General features: G+C 37.9%; 1 protein-coding gene across 1 annotated transcript in view; it reads left to right on the plus strand.

Moving 5' to 3' along the window:
* ZDHHC2 (zinc finger DHHC-type palmitoyltransferase 2) overlaps positions 1-21,530 on the plus strand; it is a 72,567-nt gene that overhangs the window by 39,454 nt on the left and 11,583 nt on the right. The window contains exons 5-10 of the mRNA XM_059384173.1: positions 2,986-3,055; positions 3,806-3,838; positions 10,202-10,322; positions 12,514-12,646; positions 17,042-17,168; positions 17,467-17,559. Coding sequence (XP_059240156.1) covers positions 2,986-3,055; positions 3,806-3,838; positions 10,202-10,322; positions 12,514-12,646; positions 17,042-17,168; positions 17,467-17,559 — 577 coding nt within the window. The remainder of the gene's footprint in view (positions 1-2,985; positions 3,056-3,805; positions 3,839-10,201; positions 10,323-12,513; positions 12,647-17,041; positions 17,169-17,466; positions 17,560-21,530) is intronic.

Genomic DNA, 21,530 nt, shown 5'->3' on the forward strand with positions numbered 1-21,530 from the left:
TAAGAGACTAAATTTCTGTTTATAAAAGACTATAAACAAAAAGTTTCTTTCTACTGTGTTGGGTTTTTTTTGTATTTCTTATTTTTATTTTATTTTGGGGGGGTTATTATTATTTTTTTAAAATTTAATTAATTTATTTATTTTCAGAAAAACAGTATTCATTATTTTTTCACCACACCCAGTGCTCCATGCAATCCGTGTCCTCTATAATACCCACCACCTGGTACCCCAACCTCCCACCTCCCCGCCACTTCAAACCCCTCAGATTGTTTTTCAGAGTCCATAGTCTCTCATGATTCACCTCCCCTTCCAATGTGCCCCAACTCCCTTCTCCTCTCTAACACCCCTTGTCCTCCATGATATTTGTTATGCTCCACAAATAAGTGAAACCATATGATAATTGACTCTCTCTGCTTGACTTACTTCACTCCGCATAATCTCTTCCAGTCCCGTCCATGTTGCTACAAAAGTTGGGTATTCATCCTTTCTGATGGAGGCATAATACTCCATAGTGTATATGGACCACATCTTCCTTATCCATTCGTCCGTTGAAGGGCATCTTGGTTCTTTCCATAGTTTGGCAACCGTGGCCATTGCTGCTATAAACATTGGGGTAGAGATGGCCCTTCTTTTCACGACATCTGTATCTTTGGGGTAAATACCCAGGAGTGCAATTGCATGGTCATAGGGAAGTTCTATTTTTAATTTCTTGAGGAATCTCCACACTGTTCTCCAAAGAGGCTGCACCAAGTTGCATTCCCACCAACAGTGGAAGAGGGTTCCCCTTTTTCCACATCCTCTCCAACACATATTATTTCCTTTTTTGTTAATTTTGGCCATTCTAACTGGTGTAAGGTGATATCTCAATGTGGTTTTAATTTGAATCTCCCTGAGGGCTAGTGATGATGAACATTTTTTCATGTGTCTGATAGCCATTTGTATGTCTTGATTGGAGAAGTGTCTGTTCATATCTTCTGCCCATTTTTTGATATGTTTTGATTTCCTGTGAGTTATTACCCACTTTGATTTGAGGTTTTTTTTTGTTGTTGTTGTTGTTTTGTTTTTACCCCAGTGTACTTTATTTTTTTAAATAAATTTAACCAATTTTTTTAAAGATTTTATTTATTTGACAGAGAGAGATCACAAGTAGGCAGAGAGGCAGGCAGAGAGAGAGAGAGGGAAGCAGGCTCCCTGCTGAGCAGAGAGCCTGATGCTTGGCTCAGTCCCAGGACCCTGAGATCATGACCTTCATGAGCTGGAGGCAGAGGCTTAGCCCACTGAGCCACCCAGGTGCCCCAACCTCAGTGTGCTTTAAAGTAGAGATAATCACCATCTGGAGAGAATCTAGCATTGCCTACCAAACTCACCACTTAAAGTGCAACCATAAAGCAATATATAGTAGTTTTCAAAGACTTGGTATAAAAAAATCTAAAACATGTGATTAATGTTTGTGTATTAATTATATGTTGAAGTAATATTTTTGTTATATTAGTTCAAATATTATGTTTTTTAAAAATTAATTTCCCTGTTTTTAAAATTTCTTTTAATATAGCTCCTAGAGAATCTAAACATACACATGTGGCTCACATTCTATTTCTTCTGGATAATACTGCCTTATACTTTAATGCTTCACATGAGCCGATGGTCCCATGTAGCTTTCCCTGGAATGTAGCTGCGAGATGTCTTCATTCAGGATATGACTCAGCCATGCCATTAGTTTCTGTAGTTCCTGAAAAAGGAGAGTTGTAAGGGGGATGATTGAGAACTTATTTAAATATTGAAAACAATTCCATATAGGTCTTGTTGTCTGAAAAAAGCTCATCCTAATCTTAGTTGATAGCAACTGTTACCTTTTTCAGAGAACATAATATTAGCTACTATGACAGTGGAAATTACTTGTTGCAAGTACTTTTTCCAAATTTTAAATTCATTACTTGGGTTTTTGCTGATCCCGTGGTGTACCTAATTATTGTTCTCCTATAATTTTGGTAGGTTGCTTGCATCTTGTAAGATGTCTGTGTAATGAAATAACATCTCCAAATCAGACATCTGTAATTGCCTTTGATATCTGCGTTAGAGAAGAAAGGATCAGGACTTCCATTACAAGAATTAAAATTCAGTGTTGGAAATAACTTCTTCTAATATTCATTTTTTTAAAAAGATTTTATTTATTTATTTGACAGAGAGAGAAGGATCACAAGCAGGCGGAGAGACAGGCAGAGAGAGAGGAGGAAGCAGGCTCCCTGCTGAGAGAGACCCAGATGCGGGGCTCAATCCCAGGACCCTCAGACCATGATCTGAGCCAAAGGCAGAGGCTTAACCCATTGAGCTACCCAGGCACCCCCTAATACTCACTTCTAATCTTGTATCAGCCAACAGAATTTAAGCAACTAATAGAGTTTATTCACAATTCAAATTTCTAAAGTATGTTTCTCATAAAAGTTGTAAAATGTGGTTGTATCTTCAGATATTTTTCCTGGTAGGGTACAGGAAAGAAATTGATTTACCTGGGGGAGACATTCTGTTTGCTTTGATAGAAATGGATGTATTTGCACCCTCTGTGAGCCTCACTATCATACTGACAATTAGGAATGCCTTAGAAAAATTCCTTCCAAAGTTTCTGTATTCCTGTGAAACTTTTTAGAAAACTGAGGCTGGGGGCATCTGGTTGGCTCAGTCAGAGTAGTGAGTGACTCTTGATCTCAGAGTCATGAGTTTGAGTCCCATGTTGGGTGTAGAGATTAAAAAAAGAAAGAAAGAGAGAGAGGTAGGAAAGAAGGAAGAAAGGAAGAGAAAAGAAAGAAAACTAAGGCTGTAGGCAAGTCATTCTATTTTTATATTTACACAGTAGACTATCTCATTTTCACCAAATTCAAATTCACTTTGCTTTTTTAGAAGTTAAATTTGGAGAGCTGATAAAAGCCATTTGATTGTATATCCAATTCAGTGTTAAATCTAAGACTAAGTGGCGTTTTTTGTCCCTAGCAATCCGATACTGTGACAGATGCCAGCTCATAAAACCAGACCGCTGCCATCACTGTTCCGTCTGTGATAAGTAAGAAAACCTTTTCCTTCCAACTCTCTACATGCTGGTGCTCTTTTTAGTTAATATTGTTTCTTTCCTCACTATTTTGCAGATTATTTCCTTTTTTTCCTGAATTGTGCTTCTGAGACCTATATTTAGGACATAGAACCGGACAGTCCCTTGCACCGATCCGAGTGGGGCTTAGGGCCACGGTCGCCTCACTGCCCCTTTCCTCACATTCACACTGACGCGAAGTGTCTGAGTTTGGGCAGCTCAGACTTGGCTAGTTCTGTTTACTAAAAACTGCTGGGACTCTGTTTTGACCTTTATAAAGAGAGCTCATAAGACTTCACGATAATCAGATGTTGTTAGGTACTTAATCTACCACAAGAACTGTGCTACTTAGCTTAAAGATTGATGTTAAAGGTAAAGTTTTATCCAGACTTTCTGTAAGTCTGTTGACGTTTTGCACTTTCTTGAGCATAAGGTAGTTGTGTGTTAATATTGAATTGTTTTTTAGGAAATGAGTTCTCTTATTTCTATTTTGAAGCATGTCGATTTTGAAAATTCCATAATTATATGTCATAACTGACATTGACTATAGTGGTTATTTGACATGAGGATTTTTACTATTGTTTAATTTTTAGATAAGTAATTTTGCAATATTTTACTTGCCTCAACTCCTTCTAAGTAACTTTCATACTTCCTTTTTATACTTAATGGGATTAAAATTTTATGAGTTGTTAAGTTTTGTGTGTTTGTGTGTGTTTATTTTTTTAGATGTATTTTGAAGATGGACCATCATTGCCCGTGGTGAGTATGGCTCTATACTTAAATACGTTTCTGTCCCTTAAAACTTAATAAATTGAATCATTTATCTGTGTAAGTCTTTTTATAAATGAAATCTTGCCTTAGCTGACCCAGAAGGTACTTTCAGATTTAGTTTCTAGTATTTGCTGAATTAGCTCAGAAGAGGTTTGATTTGGGAGAATTTCCGTAGAATAATTTTAAAACCGGTAGACTAACAACATAGAAGTTAATTTGTCATATTTGCCTAGGACAAATGGTTTTCTTTGTATGCACATGCATAAACACAGAGATTCTGAAACACTTCCCAGAAATTATACCAAAATGTATTCATAAATTATACACAGTACTTCACTGGAAGTTTTGAATAACAAATTAATTCATCTTAAGCTTTAGCAATTTATTTTAAATAAAACTTGACATTGAGGATAGAATAGCAAACACACAAATACATATGTGTTTAAACAAGGGTTTTGACTTGGAACTCATTAATATTTTAAAAGATAAGTGTAGATCAGGCACCTTAACAGAGGATGATTTAAAAGCTCCAATTAACTAAGGAAGGTTGATGTTTCTACCTCTGCCTGTCATTTCTCTTCTCCACGTGCACGTATCAGTGACAACTACACTCAGGTTGCCAGCCAGGTTGGATTTGGACTCTACCAGCCTTGCCTTCTTTCACGGGTGGCCCTAGAGAAAAGCAGACACACTCACAAATGAGTGCCGGGTGTAGGTGGAAACACAGGGAGTAATTAATTATGTTAGCTGCAGGAAATAAGAGGGGTGTATCAGATTTACCTTATTTTTTCTCCCTAGATACCTCTTCCTTTTCTCCTGCTGTATTTTCTTCTTTATTTCAGGCCGGTTAATTCCCGTCAGAGTCATTTTCTCCTCAAAGAAAGATCTCAATGAAAGCCTCGCTTGGTAGCTTGGTATTCATATTCATTTGTAGCCATTCTTTTGCTTTATCTTTTGCTTTCTTCATGCTTTCAATCATTCCGTTTTCTCTCACAGCAGGTAGCCGCCCCAGAGCCCAGAGGCCACCCTCAAGCAACGAGGGTCTGGCCAACAACGCAGGCTTTATGGGCTTTTCTGCCCTCCTTGTTTCAGATAAACTGTATCCAGGTTCTGTCTCAGGGTCTGCTCTCGGGGGAACACAGGCAAAGACACCCTTCTTTTCTTAAGGAAAGTGGGAAAGAAATCAGGGCCATAGAGATGACTTCAGTTTTTCTGACTTAAAGTCATAGCAGGAATGGAGAGGGGGTAGCAACCAGTATTAATGCCAAGCTTTACACCTCCCTAGAGCGTGACGTGCTCTTGCTAGCCTCACTAAAGCACAAAAATAAGAAATAATAATTCACTCTGATAGCAAACTTTTTACACCTGCCATTAATTTGCCTTTATAAGAGACTTATAGCATAATTTGACAGTCTTTCAGATTTTGACAGATCCTGTTGAATAAGGGAAGGGGAACAGATAGAAGGCTCTAGAGGTTTTAAAACCGGGTGTAGATTGTGTAATCATAGGCTCCCTGTTAGCACACTTGCTCTTTAGTTGAAAAGTTGAAAGTACCTTTCAACTTCGCGTCATTGCTTCCCTGCCCCGGGGCGTCTCCTGCTGCAGCTGCCACCACAGCCTCTGTCTCGGCTCCCATGGGCCCTTGCAGAACGCAGTAGGCCAGGTGGATAATGGAAGGCTTTGGTGACAAGAGCCTCATGTTCACCTGGTGCCTGCTGAGTGGAGCAGCCATTTTATTTATGTGTTTGAATTTTCAAGTTTAAACTTTAAGTTAAAAAAAATTATGCATAATATATACCCATGGTTCTAAATTCAAAAACTAAAAAAGGCCAAGTGTTCTTTCTAGCCCCCTGCTGCTGCTTCTCTTCCTCACAAGGAACATCTTGCCAAATGTCACGTGTACTTTTCAGATATAAGTGTGTACATGTGTGTTTCATTTTGTTCACACACACAAATATTTTACACATTTTTTAACACAAGTGGTTCTGTTGGGTCCATGGTCAAAGGAACGAGGCTGATAGAAAGTGAAGGTCAAGCAAAGCTTTATTTTGTGCCAAGCATCGAGAATCAAACTGACCGGCCAGGGCCGTCTCTTACAAAGAGGCGACCTCTCTCTGCCTTACAGACTAGCTTTTAAGGGCAAAGGCCGTGTGGTTGGGCCTGGCCATGCACAGGTGGCCAATGAGATTGTAACACACAGAGAAAGCTGCACAGACATGCCAGGTCCCACATGAGTGACCAATTGAATTACAGTTTACCCTATAGTAGATATTTGAACTAGCCCATCACCTTGGTCAGAATTGGTGCCCAAAGGGCAGGGCCCATACTCCTTGATAACTAGGGAGACAGTATGCGCCCCCACTGATTGGATGCCTCCACCTGGCCTGCCCCACCCTTGTATTTGGGCTTTGTTACCTGGGACTGGTTTCCAGGACTTGTTTTTAAGTAAGTCCCCTGGGGGGAAGGGGGCCTGGGACAGTTTAAGTTTTACTGCATAAACAACAAAATCACTGTTTAACTGGATGGAATCACTCTGGCTAAATAGGCCCTTATAGTTCCATTATGGACTGACTCTGTGTCTTTTTTTTTTCCCTCTCTTAATATATCCTGGAAAATTTTCCATATCAAGATATAAATAATCTTTTTTGTAACCATTATGTCACTATAGCAGTCTTTATTAAAAGATCTTCAAGGTGTTCCCAAACTGTGGGGTGACATTATGCAGGTCTTGTGTGTAATTTTGAAGTTCAGTATCTGTCAACTTTGAGCATTTGAAAAAGCAGAAAACTGGGACGCCTGGGTGGCTCAGTTGGTTAAGCAGCTGCCTTCGGCTCAGGTCATGATCCCGGCGTCCTGGGATCGAGTCCCGCATCGGGCTCCTTGCTCCGCAGGGAGCCTGCTTCTCCCTCTGACTCTGCCTTCCACTCTGTCTGCCTATGCTCGCTCTCGCTCACTCTCTCTCTGACAAATAATTAAATAAATAAAATCTTTAAAAAAAAAAAAGAAAGAAAAAGAAAAAGCAGAAAACCGTGCTTCCTTGTTGCCAGTGGCTCCATCATATCTGCTGAGACCAGTTAAGACCACCCATCTGGGTGCAGGGGACTGACCCTATGCTGGTGTTTTAACTGAAATGGAAATCCTGTAGTATTTGCTTTACTGGGTTTCTCTTCAAAGAGTTTTTCCTTTAATATAAAATTTTCATTCATTCATTCATTATATTAATGATAGGTTTTGACATGCTTGCCAAAGATTAGGTAACACTTATTAAATCCAATAATTTTAGCTTCATACTGAGTGCCTATAATGTGCTAAAAACTATATAGGTGTGAAAAATTTGTAATTCTTATAAAAGTGACAGAAATTATAGAAATTATTTGTCCCATTTTAAAGGGGAGAGGGAAGTAGTGCTAAAGAGTGGGCTTAACATCACATGGCATGTTTTTTGGACTCCAAAGGCCACATTCTTTTCTTCTTTCTTTTCCTCTATTGTGTTCTTTTTCCCATTTAGAATCAGAAAGCAATTGCCTTAAAACAGGGCCAGTTGCTGTTTGCACTGAATCTTTAAAAATTTTCTTAGAAGATTTCATCTAGAGAAGATTTCATTAGAGAGAGAGGAAGAAAGAGCATCAGGGGAGGCGGGGTGGGGGAAGGGGAGAAGCAGGCCCCCTGCCCAGTAGGGAGCCCTAGAGCAGGGAAACCTATCCAGGGCTGGGTCCCAGGACCCTAGGATCTGAGCCAAAAGCAGACGCCCAACCTACTGAGCCGCCCAGGTGCCCCTGTTTGCACTGAATTTTAGACAGCATATAAGGGGTATTTACCTTGAGCATGTTTTATTTCTCCATATAAAAGCTTTCAAACTCAGAATACATCTCTTCCTATTCAAACGGAGTCTAGAAAACAGGGAGTTAAAACATTTCACCTGTATGAAGAGACATTTTATTACTATATTTCTTAAAGTGTGAAGTACATATCAAACTCTAAGATACTTGGTTTTTATTTACTGACTTTATTTTCTGTTTCCCAAGTGACAGATAAGGTTACATTACAGCATGCTCCTAGCTAGACGTTAAAGTAAATTAGATGTCAAGAAATCTATACTCAAAATATTTTACTTTTTATAAACATGCTATGTGTCATCTCATACAAAAGCTCTTTCTTACATTCCCGTAGGAAGAGAAACAATCTTTCTTATCCCTTATTTTCCTCCAGTCCACAAAAGTCATTGTCTTCAGGCCACTCTCCCAAAGTTACATATGGCTCCCCACCTTCTGTCTACGCATTCTCTCCTCTGGAAATCAACCCAAGCAAGCGAAGGGAATATCCTGTATCCTTTGGAGACAGAATGCATTTAGCCTAGGCTTGTTTGGAATTATGTAGTTTAATTTCTTGCCATTATTTCATTCAGATGTCACTGAAGGCAACCTCAGTAACTGGTTTGCACTCACATTAGAATCGTCACTGTTTTCATATCACACATACCTACAGTTTTTGCCTTCTTTATGAGCCTATTTGCCATATAAAATGCCCTTACGTTCCAAAGTTACTGAATCTAATCCTGGTCCCTTTACCTTATTTATTTATTTATTTGAGGTAGATGATGCAGGCACTTTTCTTTTTCTCCCAGATTTTCAGTTTATTCATAAGCCAGATAAATGTCTACCTTTTCAATTTTTTTTAATTAAAAAAATTTTTTAGGGGCGCCTGGATGGCTCATTCATTAAGCATCTGCCTTTGGCTCAGGTCATGATCCCAGGGTCCTGGGATCTAGCCCTACATTGGTCTCCCTGCTTGGCGGGAATCTTGCTTCTTCCTCTTCCACTCCTTTGCTTGAGTTTCCTCTCTTGCCGTCTCTCTCTCTCTGTCAAATAAATAAATAATATATTTAAAAATTTTTTTTTTTTTGTGGGCGCACTTACATGGCACTTATTCTCTCCACAAATTTTTTTTAAATTGAGGTATAATGTATTATTTGTTAAAGGGGCACAGGCAAATTTTTAAGTGCACACTATTGTTAACAGTGGGCGCAGTGTCCTGCAGACTTCTGGAGCTCATTTATCTTGCACGGTTGAGTAAACATTTTTCATGTGTACATTGTTTCACTTTAAAAATCTAAAAAGAAGAATGTCTCAGTTTATTAGTAAAGTCAATAGAGACTGAGATTACCTTGCTAACATTAGAGTAAGACAAAGAAGTTTGAGGAGTATGTGTATGTTTTATGCAGTAGACGTATTAGGCCAGTTACCACAATTACCTCAGCCGTGAAGACACCTGCCATTTCCACTTAGATGTTGCGTCACGTGCACAAGCTCAGCCTGAAATTTCGTAGTCTTTATCAAAAGGCAAAAAAATTTTTTTTGATAGAAAAGTGTGACTGTAAAGTGTGTTATATTTGTATTTATGCCTTTTGATATGATAGTTTGAATTCTTACTCCCCCTTCTCCAAAATATAATAACTTTAGAGTGAGAGCTGAGAATTACAGATCTCCCTGTTTAGAATCAAAGGATATAGAGCCAGCTGTCTGGATTGTTTGTTTTGCGATAAGGAAAATGAAATCCCTATAGACTATTTTGCTTGATCAAGGCCACATGATTATTGAGTGTTAGATGCACATTATGACTCTCTCTGTCTGGCTCTCAATCCTATTTTTTTTCTTAAACGTCCCCTGCATAATCTGGTTGTTTCAGTAGTATGCTGATGGCATTCAAGTAGTTTACAAAGATATTTCATCTAATTTAGGGAAATCTGGAAGATTTTAAATTACCCAATCATAGTTAGAAATCATATCTGGGACGCCTGGGTGGCTCAGTGGGTTAAGCCTCTGCCTTCAGCTCAGGTCATGATCTCAGTGTCCTGAGATCAAGCCCCGCATCCTGTTCTCTGCTCGGCGGGGAGCCTGCTTCCTCCTCTCTCTCTCTCTGCCTGCCTCTCTGCTTACTTGTGATCTCTCTCTCTGTCAAATAAATAAATAAAATAAAATAAAATCATATCCAAAGGTAACAAAGAACTTAATAAATTTTTATCTGCCTGACTTCATTAGTTTTCACACCAGCTCTGTGTTTTTAGGTATGTGCCTATTTACGTAATTGGACGTGAAATATAGTTATGTGGTTCATGGTCGATTAAAGCAATATCACATATCAAACTTAAAAAGCTAAACACAAGTTCCTTTTTTTGTGAAACGGATTTTTGTAATGTTTGTATGTGAAAAGAAATGTTAAGTGTCTTGCTTAAAGGAATGCCAATACATTTTAAAGGAGAGGAAACCGAATACTGTGTTAAATATGAGCATATGCAGACTGTAGGTGGAAAGTGTACAACTCACTGAAAAGTTGTTTTTGTTTTGTTAACAGGGTGAACAATTGTGTCGGATTTTCAAATTATAAATTTTTCCTCCTTTTCTTGGCTTATTCTCTGCTCTACTGCCTTTTTATTGCTGCTACAGACTTGCAGTATTTTATCAAATTTTGGACAGTAAGTCAATGCCTTGGTGATTTTTTTCTGGGTATACAAAAATATATAATAGATTTTTAGTAATTGAGTTATTTCAGATACTTATTTTATAGACTAGAGTTCATTTATATATGTAGTCAATCCTCACTGTTCACAGATTCTGTGTTTGTGAATTCTCTTACTTGCTGAAACACATTTGGAATCCCCAAATCAGTGCTCACAGAGTTTTTGTGGTCCTTTGCAGACATGCACAGTGTGGGAAAAACTTGACCCGCCCAAGTGCACGTCCCCAGCTGAGATCAAACAAGGCCACCACATACTGCCTTCTTGTTTGCTCTTCTTGGTGTCTCATTACTATAAACAAGCATGCTTTTCAGTCTGTTTAGGGTCACATTTTTTGCATTTTTTTTTGTACTTTTTGTTGGTGATTTTGCTATTTAAAATGGGCTCCATGCATAGCACTGAAGTGCTGTCTGGTGTTCCTGAGCAGAAGAAGACTGTAGTGTACCTTATGGAGAAAATACATGAGTTAGGTAAGCTACCAGCAGGCACGAGTTACACGGCTTGTTGGCTCTAAGTACTGAATCAACAATGTATATTAAATAAGATGTCAGTACGGTGGTTTTTTTTTTAGCAGAAGCACACGTAAGACAGGGTTGGTTATTGGTCGGCTGTGACTAGAGGCTCATAGGAGCCTAAGCCTGTATTTTCCCTGGGGCGGTGGTTCGTATTTACAAATTCAGTGTTCATGGCTCCTTTCTAGAACATGGCCACTGTGAGTAATGAGAATTGACTATGTTTGAAGTTTTCTTTTCAGTATTTAAAAAATGAAGTGTTTTCTTTTTGTGTATAAAGACTCTGTTTTCGAACTATTGTGTCTATAAAATCCTGAGTTGTTACTAGGTATTGTTTGGTTAGGCTTTGAGTAGTTCATTTGTTTTTTGGGATATATATTTTAAATGTAAGCAAAACAAAATTAAAATCAATTATTATAAATATCCAAAGATACTCCTTGTGGACCCCAAACAATGGTAAAAAACAAAACAAAGCAAACAGACAAATAAACGGTTATCCCAGGTCAGGATTTCTTCATTGTTTTATTAAATTATCCTTTATTATGGTAAGAACTTTCTAAATTCCTAGATAATTTAGGTCAGATTTGAACCACATTGAATACTAAAGATTTACTGAATGCCTTTCTGTGCCAGTTACCTTGCCAAGCCCTAGAATTATACAGGTATATGGACTTGCTGCTAACATTCGGGAATACCTCAGTGTCCAGCACAAAGAATGATCCCTAATGAAAGTCGGAAAGGATATTACCTCACTGCTTCTCATTCCTGGGGATGGTTTTAGTTCCAAACCATAAATATGTATGAAAAGGAATGACCAGTCCAGATGTCACTGTGAGAATTCTGCTGTCAGAAGCTATGAGTGAGAGCAGCAGAGAATATTGAAGTAGCATGACCTTCCTATCAGAAGGGGACACCCGCTAGCAGCCCTGGTGCTTTACTAAGTGTCCGTAGTGCAAGCCTGTCATTCTAGTGTGGGTTCAGGTCTCCTTGGACAATACCTACAATAAAACTGGTTTTGCTTTGAGAAAGCCTGTTTTGTTACCTGGATATTGTAAGGTTTGTTTTAGATCAGTGTTATGCACTAGTGTTGATCTTTCCTGTGATGCTATTATTTAAAATAGCTTGAAGCATTATTGTGGATGTGTCGTTGTATGTGTTCTTGTAGTTGATGCTGTTGTTTGTAGTAATGTTAAAACATCAATAAGTATAGTAACTAATTGTGCCAATTAACCTTCATTTTCAGGCATTATAATAAAACTATTTAAACATTTGTAAAGCTATAGTGTGTTAACAAAACATTTTCAGGAAGTAAATTAAAAATTTTATTTTATAGTTCCTTTTATCTTGCTTCCTAATGTTATAGTTTACACATGTACTACTATAATTTTTCTATGACTCGGTTATGAAAAACAAAATAAATATCCCAAATTTTAATATTTTTATATCTGTATTCATTAATAGTAAACATTTTTAATCTTACATCATACATTTTTCCTCAAAGTTTTAACATAAAGCCATGTATCTTTCTCCATATCTAAATTTCAAAAAAAAAAGTAGAGCAAAAAAAATTCTTTCTTACAAAGTAGGGAATATTTATCCCTTTGACAAAACATTTTATTTTCTTCCTTTCTTTATAGAATGGCCTACCCGATACTCAAGCCAAGTTCCATATTATGTTTTTATTCTTTGCTGCAGCTATGTTTTCTGTCAGCTTGTCCTCTCTGTTTGGCTATCATTGTTGGCTAGTCAGCAAAAATAAATCTACATTAGGTGAGTATTCAATTATTGTAGTTAACAGAACTTTAAAGACATAAATAGATACTCAGCAAAAGTTGCCATATGATTAAATGCCAACCCGTCCTGATGTGGTAAATATCATATTTATTTCACATACTGTTTTGTGGGGTGGCGACTTAGACACCTACAAATGCAGTTGTTCTGTATATTTATTGACTGTCCATTGTGTGTAAAGCATTGTGTATATACGGTGGTGAACAAGGGCAAAATAGTCTAGTGAGGGACACAAAAAATCAATAACCAAACATAAAAGTAATTGCAAAATGCAGAGTGCTATCTGGGAAACAAATGGGCTGCTGAGCTGTGAATCAAGGACTGGGAACCGTGGAAGGAAACCTAGTTATAGTGGTCAGGAAGGAGCTCACCAAAGCAACAAGTATTAAACCTAAGAAATCAGTCACGGTAAAAACTGTAACATCTCAGGTGGGGAAAAAGAGTACGTTCGAAAGTCCTACAGAGATAGGACGCAGCTACAACAGTGTTCAGTGGAAGTGTATACCTAGCTATAAATGATTCCGTTAAAAAAGAAGTAGGTCAAATCGATTACTTTATAGCTTAAGGAAGTACAAAAAGAACAGCAAAGTAAATCTGAAGCCAGCAAATGGTAGGAAATAATAAAGATTAGAAAGGAGATAACAGAAATAGAGAATTTAAAAAACAAAAGTTCATGGGGTGCCTGGGTTGGCACAGTTGGTTAAGCATCAGACTCTTGGTTTGGGCTCGGGTCATGATCTCAGGGTCCTGGGATTCAGCCCAGAGTTGGAGTCCCGCTCCCTGCTCAGTGGGGAGCCTGCTTGTCTCCCTCTCCCTCTGTCACTCCCTCTTCTCTCTCTCACACACATAAATAATCTTAAAAAAAAAAAAAAAATCAAACCTGAACAGACTTGTAACAAGGAAGGAGATTGAGTCAGTAATCAAAAATCTTCCAACAAAGAAAAGCCCAGGACCAGATGGCTTCCCATGTTCATATATTGGAAGACTTAGTATTGATAAGATGGCAATATGACCCAAAGTGATGTAGACTCAGTGGGATCCTGATTACGATATCAGTGGCCTTTATTGCAGAAATGACAAAGATGATCCTCAGATTCATGTGAAATTGCTTGGTGCCCCAAATAGCCAAAGCAGTATCCACGAAAAAAAAAAAACAAACAAGTCATTCCTGATTTCAAAACTTACTACAAAGCTACAGGGATCAAAACAGTGTTGTACTGGCACAAAGACAGATAAAGACCAACGGAATAGGATGATAGAATGAAAAATCCAGAAATAAGCCATAAACCCTTGGCAGGTTGATTTTCCAAAACAGTACCAAGACCATTCAATGGAGAATATAATAGTCTCTTTGACAAATGATGCTAAAACTGTAAAACTCTTAGAAGAAAACATAGGGATAAGCCCTCAGGACTTTAATATGGCAATGAATTCTTAGATATAATACCAAAAGCATGAGTAACAAAAGAAAAAAATAGATTGGACTTCCCTAAAATTTTAAAAACGTGTTCATCGAAGGATATTGTGGAAAAAGTAAAAAGACAACCTACAGAATGAGAATAATATTTACAAATAATTTATCTGATAAGGATCCAGTGTTCAGAATATAAAAAGAAATCATACAACTCAACAAGAAAAAGACAAACAGCCCAATTCAAAAATCGGCAAAGAATTTGAATAGGAATTTATTTTTTTTTTGAGATTTATTTATTGTATTTATTTGAGGAAGATAGAAAGCAGGGGAGTGGCAGCAAGAGGAGAGAGATTGTCAAGCTGACTAAGCTCCTTGAGTGTGGAGCCCAACCTGGGGCTTGATCTCAGTATACTGAGATCACAACCTGAGCCAAAACCAAGAGTTGGACACTCAACCGACTCAGCCACCCAGGTGCCCCTGCCTAGACATTTAAATAGACCTTTCTCCAGTGAAAATATACAGTTGGCCAAAAAGCACATAAAAACCAGCTCAACATCATTAATCATTAGGGCAGGATAATCAAAAGCAGAACTACCACTTCCCACCCAAATCAACAAAATAGAAATCAAGCATAGATGAAGACATGGGGAAATTGGAACCTTCACACTTGGCTGGTAGAAATATAAAATGATGACTCCACTGTCAACAACAGTGGCTGTTGCCCAAAAAGCTAAATATGAAATTATCATATGACCCAGCAGTTGCACCCCTTGATCTATTCCCCAAATAACTGAAAGCGGGGACTCCAAGAGATACTTATAAGTCAGCGTTCATAGCAGCACTCTTCACAATAGTCCAAAGATGGAAACAATCCAAATGTCCATGAAAGATGAATGGACAAAAAAAAATGTGCTATTTTCTAGACAATGGAATATTATTCAGCCTAAGATGAATTGAGATACTGATGCACACTACAACATTCATGAACTTCAAAAACACACTAAGTAAGAAGCTGATCTGAACAGGTTAATGATATAGTTTCAGTTATATGAAATATCCAGATTAAATAAATCCATAGTGGTCATTTTCAGAGGATGAGAGGAAGGGGGACTAGGGGGAGACTGCTGAATGGATATGGAGATTTTTCTGGGGTGATGTGATTATTTTGGAACTTGGTAATTAATTGCACAGAATTGTGAATGTACTATGTGCCACTGATTTGCCCACTAATAAAATGGTTAATTTTATATTCTGTGCCTTTCACTGCAGTTTTAAAAAAGTAAGTCCTACAGGAGAAGAGCTAGAAATATTTGTAACACTATCTACATGGCTAGAGCGTAGAAAGCTAAAGAGCAAAAAATATGCATTGAGGTTTGAGAAGTAAGTAGGGACTAAGCCAAGTAGTATCTTCTAGACTAAGATTAGGAGTTTGGGAATGCAACCAGGACTAATAAATCCTATGATCTCAAAGGACACCTCAAGCTGAGAGACACCATGATTACAGTAGTGAAGATTAATTATAGTATATTGTCAGTGAATGTTAATTTTTAACGTTCAGGTGAAATCTTACTACAGCAAATACACTCCAGTAATTTCTAGACAAAGTATCTGATTTCAGATATGCAAACAATGACTCATGGAACTCTACATCAGAGGCTAACGATGTAGTATGGTGACTAACATAACATTATAAAAATTATAATTAAAAAAATTATATGTTGGATAAATTATAGCTCATCAGAAGAAAATGAATTATTTCTAGAAGCATTTAACTTCTGAGAACTTCTAGATTTAACTTGTAACACTGAAAGGACTTCCTTTGGATGAGATGGTCCTATAATTATATTAAAAGCTATATAACCCAGGGTGACAAATGCTAAGGATCTTGCAAATGGTTGCATTTTTTTTTTAAGATTTTATTTATTTATCAGAGAGAGAGGGGGGAGAGAGCGAGCACAGGCAGACAGAATGGCAGGCAGAGGCAGAGGGAGAAGCAGGCTCCCCGCTGAGCAAGGAGCCTGATGTGGGACTCGATCCCAGGACGCCGGGATCATGACCTGAGCCGAAGGCAGCTGCTTAAACAACTGAGCCACCCAGGCGTCCCAATGGTTGCATTTTTTTGTAGTACCCTGACTCTTAGAATTTTCTTTTTTAAATAATGGATAAGAAAATCATTATACTTCTATGTTTGTTCATGTTCCCCAAATAAAAGTTTAGACTTTGTCTCTCAGCATTATTTAAGAAGCATTTGTAGCATAATGGAAGGGACACTGTTTACCTTGTTCACGTTCCACTCTGTCATTTATTTGCTGTGTGATCTTGGACACACCTCACAACCTCTCTGAACCTTAACTTTCACGTGCAGAGTCGGTATAACCAGACACAGTGTTTGCTTCTGCACTAGATCTTACTTCACCATAAGCCAGTAAATTTTTGGCCAGCTGGAAAAAAATGTTGCTTGGAAGAGATAAAATTTAAATGAAATTGGAAAATGGAGTTTATTGACTGAAAAAAGGAATTTGTAGAATATATAGGATGTAAAAAGTACAGTACAGTACAGTACAGTCTCATTGGTTAAAGAAACTGTAGGTTTGTGTATCTTTACATCCATCCATTCATCTGTCCATCCACACGCCTATCTTAAAAAGGTCCAGAAGACATTAAAGTTTTAATTTATTTGCTTATTTGTGTTTCTAATTTTTTTTTTTTTTTGCAATGCACTGTGCTGCTGTAATAGTTAAAGGATTCTTTAAAAAGGAAAATAGATGTAATCGTATCATCTGATTATTTTAAAACAGAATAGGCGGTCTGTGTGGCAGAGCTACTGATAGTTACATAAGTATTCGCAAGAGGCTCGCCATCGATTTTTAGAGTTCCCTCATTTAGTTCCAGTAATTTCTATGTATGGGGGTCACTAGATATGTTCTGTACTCATATGGTTGCTCTGTCGTCTTTTGTAGAGGCGTTTAGAAGTCCTGTATTTCGACACGGAACAGATAAGAATGGATTCAGCTTGGGTTTCAGTAAAAACATGCGACAAGTTTTTGGTGATGAAAAGAAGTACTGGTTGCTACCCATTTTTTCAAGGTACTTTGTGGTGAAAACATTCAGGTTGGAAACCAGTGAAAGTAATCTGACAGAAGAACTGTAATCCTGCATAGGAATTCCTGTTCTTTAAAGAATTATTTTATGATGCACTGTTATGTGGATGCCAATTGTCGGTTAAGGCATTGTTTCCCTAAGCATGCCGTGTGGAAGCCAGTGTCTGATAGACATGTTTTGTCTGAAAGATGACTGTGGTCTGCTCTCCCAAACATCCCATTGTGACAGTTTCACTCTATTGTTTTGTTTACTGCTCAGTTGTAAGTTTTAATTTTAATTGTAGTCTAGGTGACGGCTGTTCCTTTCCGACTTGCCTTGTTAATCAGGATCCCGAGCAAGCATCTACTCCTGCGGGATTGAATTCAACATCGAAAAAGTAATCCCATATTTTTTTCTATTTTACTTTCAAATAACATATCTTATCCTCCTATGCCCTTTGGCTATATTATTTCTTTGAAAAAATTAGGAACATAAGATAATTTACTATAATGGTTCCCACTTGGAGTGAGGGGGAGAGGAAAGTGTGGTTGCGGAGCGGGCCATGGAGAGCTTCAGTTATACTTGTACAAGTGTTGTTACTCTGGGTGGTGGGTAAACAGGTGTTAATTCTCTATACATTTTGGTTGACTGATATTTTAAATGTGATGCCTAAAAGGAAAGAATATTAAATCCAAATTAACTCCTCTAGTGATCAGGTGAGCAGACAGTAAACTTGCCCTCTGACCCTCCAGGTCCTCGTTATAAAGAGATCAGAATAATGTCCCTGGATTAGGCTTTGGAGATCAAATGGAATCCCCAATGCTTGCTTGACAGTGCACCATATTCCTTTTTTTATTATTATGAACTGTTTTTGCTAACATATAATGTATTATTTGCCCCAGGGGTAACAGGTCTGTGAATCATCAGGCTTACACACTTCATAGCACTCACCATATCACATACCCTCCCCAGTGTCCATAACCCAACCACCCTCTCCACCCCCCACACTCCCAGCAACCCTCAGTCTGTTTTGTAAGATTAAGAGTCTTTTATGGTTTGTCTCCCTCCCAATCCCATCTTGTTTCATTTTTTCCTTCCCTACCTCCCAGACCCCACACTCTGCCTCTCAAATTCCTCATATCAGGGCTATCATATGATAATTGTCTTTCTCTGATTGACTTATTTCACTCAGCATAATACCCTCTAGTTCCATCCACGTTATTGCAAATGGCAAGATTTCATTTCTTTTGATGGCTGCATAGTATTCCATTGTGTATATATTCCACCTCCTCTTTATCCATTCATCTGTTGATGGACATCTAGGTTCTTTCCATAGTTTGACTATTGTGGACATTGCTATTATAAACATTTGGGTGCACGTGCCCTTTTGGATCACTACATTTGTATCTTTAGGGTGAATACCCAGTAGTGCGATTGTTGGGTCACAGGGTAGCTCTACTTTCAGCTTTTTGAGGAACCTCCATACTGTTTTCTAGAATGACTGCACCAGCTTGCATTCCCACCAACAGTGTAGAAGTGTTCCCCTTTCTCCACATCCTCTCCAACATCTGTTGTTTCCTGACTTGTTAATTTTAGCCATTCTGACTGGTGTGAGGTGGCATCTCATTGTGGTTTTGATTTGTATTTCTCTGATGCCGAGTGATGTGGAGCACTTTTTCATGTGTCTGTTGGCCATCTGGACGTCTTCTTTGCAGAAATGTCTGTTCATGTCCTCTGCCCATTTCTTGATTGGATTATTTGTTCTTTGGGTGTTAAGTTTGGTCGGTTCTTTATAGATTTTGGATACTAGCTCTTTATCTGATATGTCGTTTGCAAATATCTTCTCCCATTCTGTCAGTTGTCTTTTGGTTTTGTTGACTGTTTCCTTTGCTGTGCAAATCTTTTGATCTTGGTAAAGTCCAAATAGTTCATTTTTGCCCTTGCTTCCCTTGCCTTTGGCAATGTTTCTAGGAAGAAGTTGCTGCAGCTGAGGTCGAAGAGGTTGCTGCCTGTGTTCTCCTCAAGGATTTTGATGGATTCCTGTCTCACAATGAGGTCTCTCATCCATTTTGAGTCTATTTTTGTGTATGGTGTAAGGAAATGGTCCAGTTTCATTCTTTTGCATGTGGCTGTCCAATTTTCCCAACACCATTGTTGAAGAGACTGTCTTTTTTCCATTAGACATTCTTTCCTGCTTTGTCGAATATTAGTTGACCATAGAGTTGAGGGTCTATTTCTGGGCTCTCTATTCTATTCCATTGATCTGTATGTCTGTTTTTGTGCCAGTGCCGTACTGTCCTGATGATGACAGCTTTGTAATAGAGCTTGAAGTCTGGAATTGTGATGCTGCCAACTTTGGCTTTCTTTTTCAATATTCCTCTGGCTATTCAGTTTCTTTTCTGGTTCCATATAAATTTTGGGATTATTTATTCCATTTCTTTGAAACAAATTGATGGTATTTTGATAGGAATTGCATTAAATGTGTAGATTGCTCTAGGTAGCATAGACATTCTCACAATATTTGTTCTTCCAATCCATGAGCATGGAACGTTTTTCCATTTCTTTTTATCTTTGTTTCATGAGTACCTTATAGTTTTATGAGTACAGATTCTTTGCCTCTTTGGTTAGGTTTATTCCTAGGTATCTTATGGTTTTGGGTGCAATTGTAAATGGGATTGACTCCTTAATTTCTTTTTCTTCTGTCTTGCTGTTGGTGTAAAGAAATACAGCTTATTTCTGTGCATTGATTTTATATCCTGATACCTGAATTTCTGTACAAGTTCTAGCAGTTTTGGAGTGGAGTCTTTTGGATTTTCCACATAAAGTCTTATCATCTGCAAGGAGTGAGAGTTTGCCTTCTTCTTTGCTGATTCAGATGCCTTTTATTTCTTTTTGTTGTCTGATTGCTGAGGCTAGGACTTCTAGTACTATGTTGAATAGCAGGAACACTATTGTGTTCCTGACCTCAGGGGGAAAGCTTTCAGTTTTTCCCCATTAAAAATGATCCTTGCTGTGGGTTTTTCATAGATGGTTTTGATGATATTGAGGTATGTACCCTCTATCCCTATACTTTGAAGAGTTTTGATCAAGAAATGATTTTTTAGCATCTATTGAGAGTATCAGATGGTTCTTGTTCTTTCTTTTATTAATGTATTGTATCACATTAATTGATTTGCAGATGTTGAACCAACCTTGCAGCCCAGGAATAAATCCCACTTGGTCGTGGTAAATAATCCTTTTAATGTACCATTGGATCCTATTGACTAGTATTTTGGTGAGAATTTTCACATCTGTGTTTATCAAGGATATTGGCCTGTAATTTTCCTTTTTGATGGGGCCTTTGTCTGGTTTTGGGATCAAGGTAATGCTGGCCTCATAAAATGAGTTTGGAAGTTTTCCTTCCATTTCTATTTTTTGGAACAGTTTCAGGAGAATAGGTATTAATTCTTCTTTAAATGTTTGGTAGAATTCCCCTGGGAAGCTGTCTGGCCCTAGGCTCTTGTTTGTTGGGAGATTTTTGATGACTGCTTCAATCTCCTTACTAGTTATGGGTCTGTTCAGGTTTTCTATTTCCTCCTGGTTCAGTTTTAGTAGTTTGTACGTTTTTAGGCATGCATCCATTTCTTCCAGATTGTCAAATTTGCTGGCATATAGTTGCTCATGATATGTTCTTATAATTGTTTGTATTTCTTTGCTGTTGGTTGTGATCTCTCCTCTTTCATTCATGATTTTATTTGGGACCTTCTCTCTCTTTTTTTTTTTTTTTGGTAAGTCTGGCTGGGGGTTATCAATCTTACTAATTCTTTCAGCGAACCAGCTCCTAGTTTTGTTGATCTGTTCTACTGTTCTTTTGGTCTCTATTTCATTGATTTCTGCTTAGAATTTTATTATTTCTCTTCTCCTGCTAGAACTTCCTGTTCTTTTTCCAGTTCCTTTAGGTGTAGGGTTAGGTTGTGTACTTGAGACCTTTTTTGTTTCTTGAGAAAGGCTTGTATCGCTATATACTTTCCTCTCAAAACTGCCTTTGCTGTGTCCCACAGATTTTGAACAGTTGTGTTTTCATTATCATTTATTTCTATGAATTTTTTCAATTCTTCTTTAATTTCCTGGTTGACCCATTCATTCTTTAGTAGGATGCTCTTTAGCCTCCATGTATTTGGGTTCTTTCCAAATTTCCTCTAGTGATTGAGTTCTAGTTTCAGAGCATTGTGGTCTGAAAATATGCAGGGAATGATCCCAATCTTTTGGTACTGGTTGAGACCTGACTTGTGACCCAGGATGTGATCTATTCTGGAGAATGTTCCATGTGCACTAGAGAAGAATGTGTATTCTGTTGCTTTGGGATGGAATGTTCTGAATATATCTGTA

Source organism: Mustela nigripes, chromosome 18, assembly GCF_022355385.1.
Source record: "Mustela nigripes isolate SB6536 chromosome 18, MUSNIG.SB6536, whole genome shotgun sequence".
Classification (NCBI taxonomy): Eukaryota; Metazoa; Chordata; class Mammalia; order Carnivora; family Mustelidae; genus Mustela; species Mustela nigripes.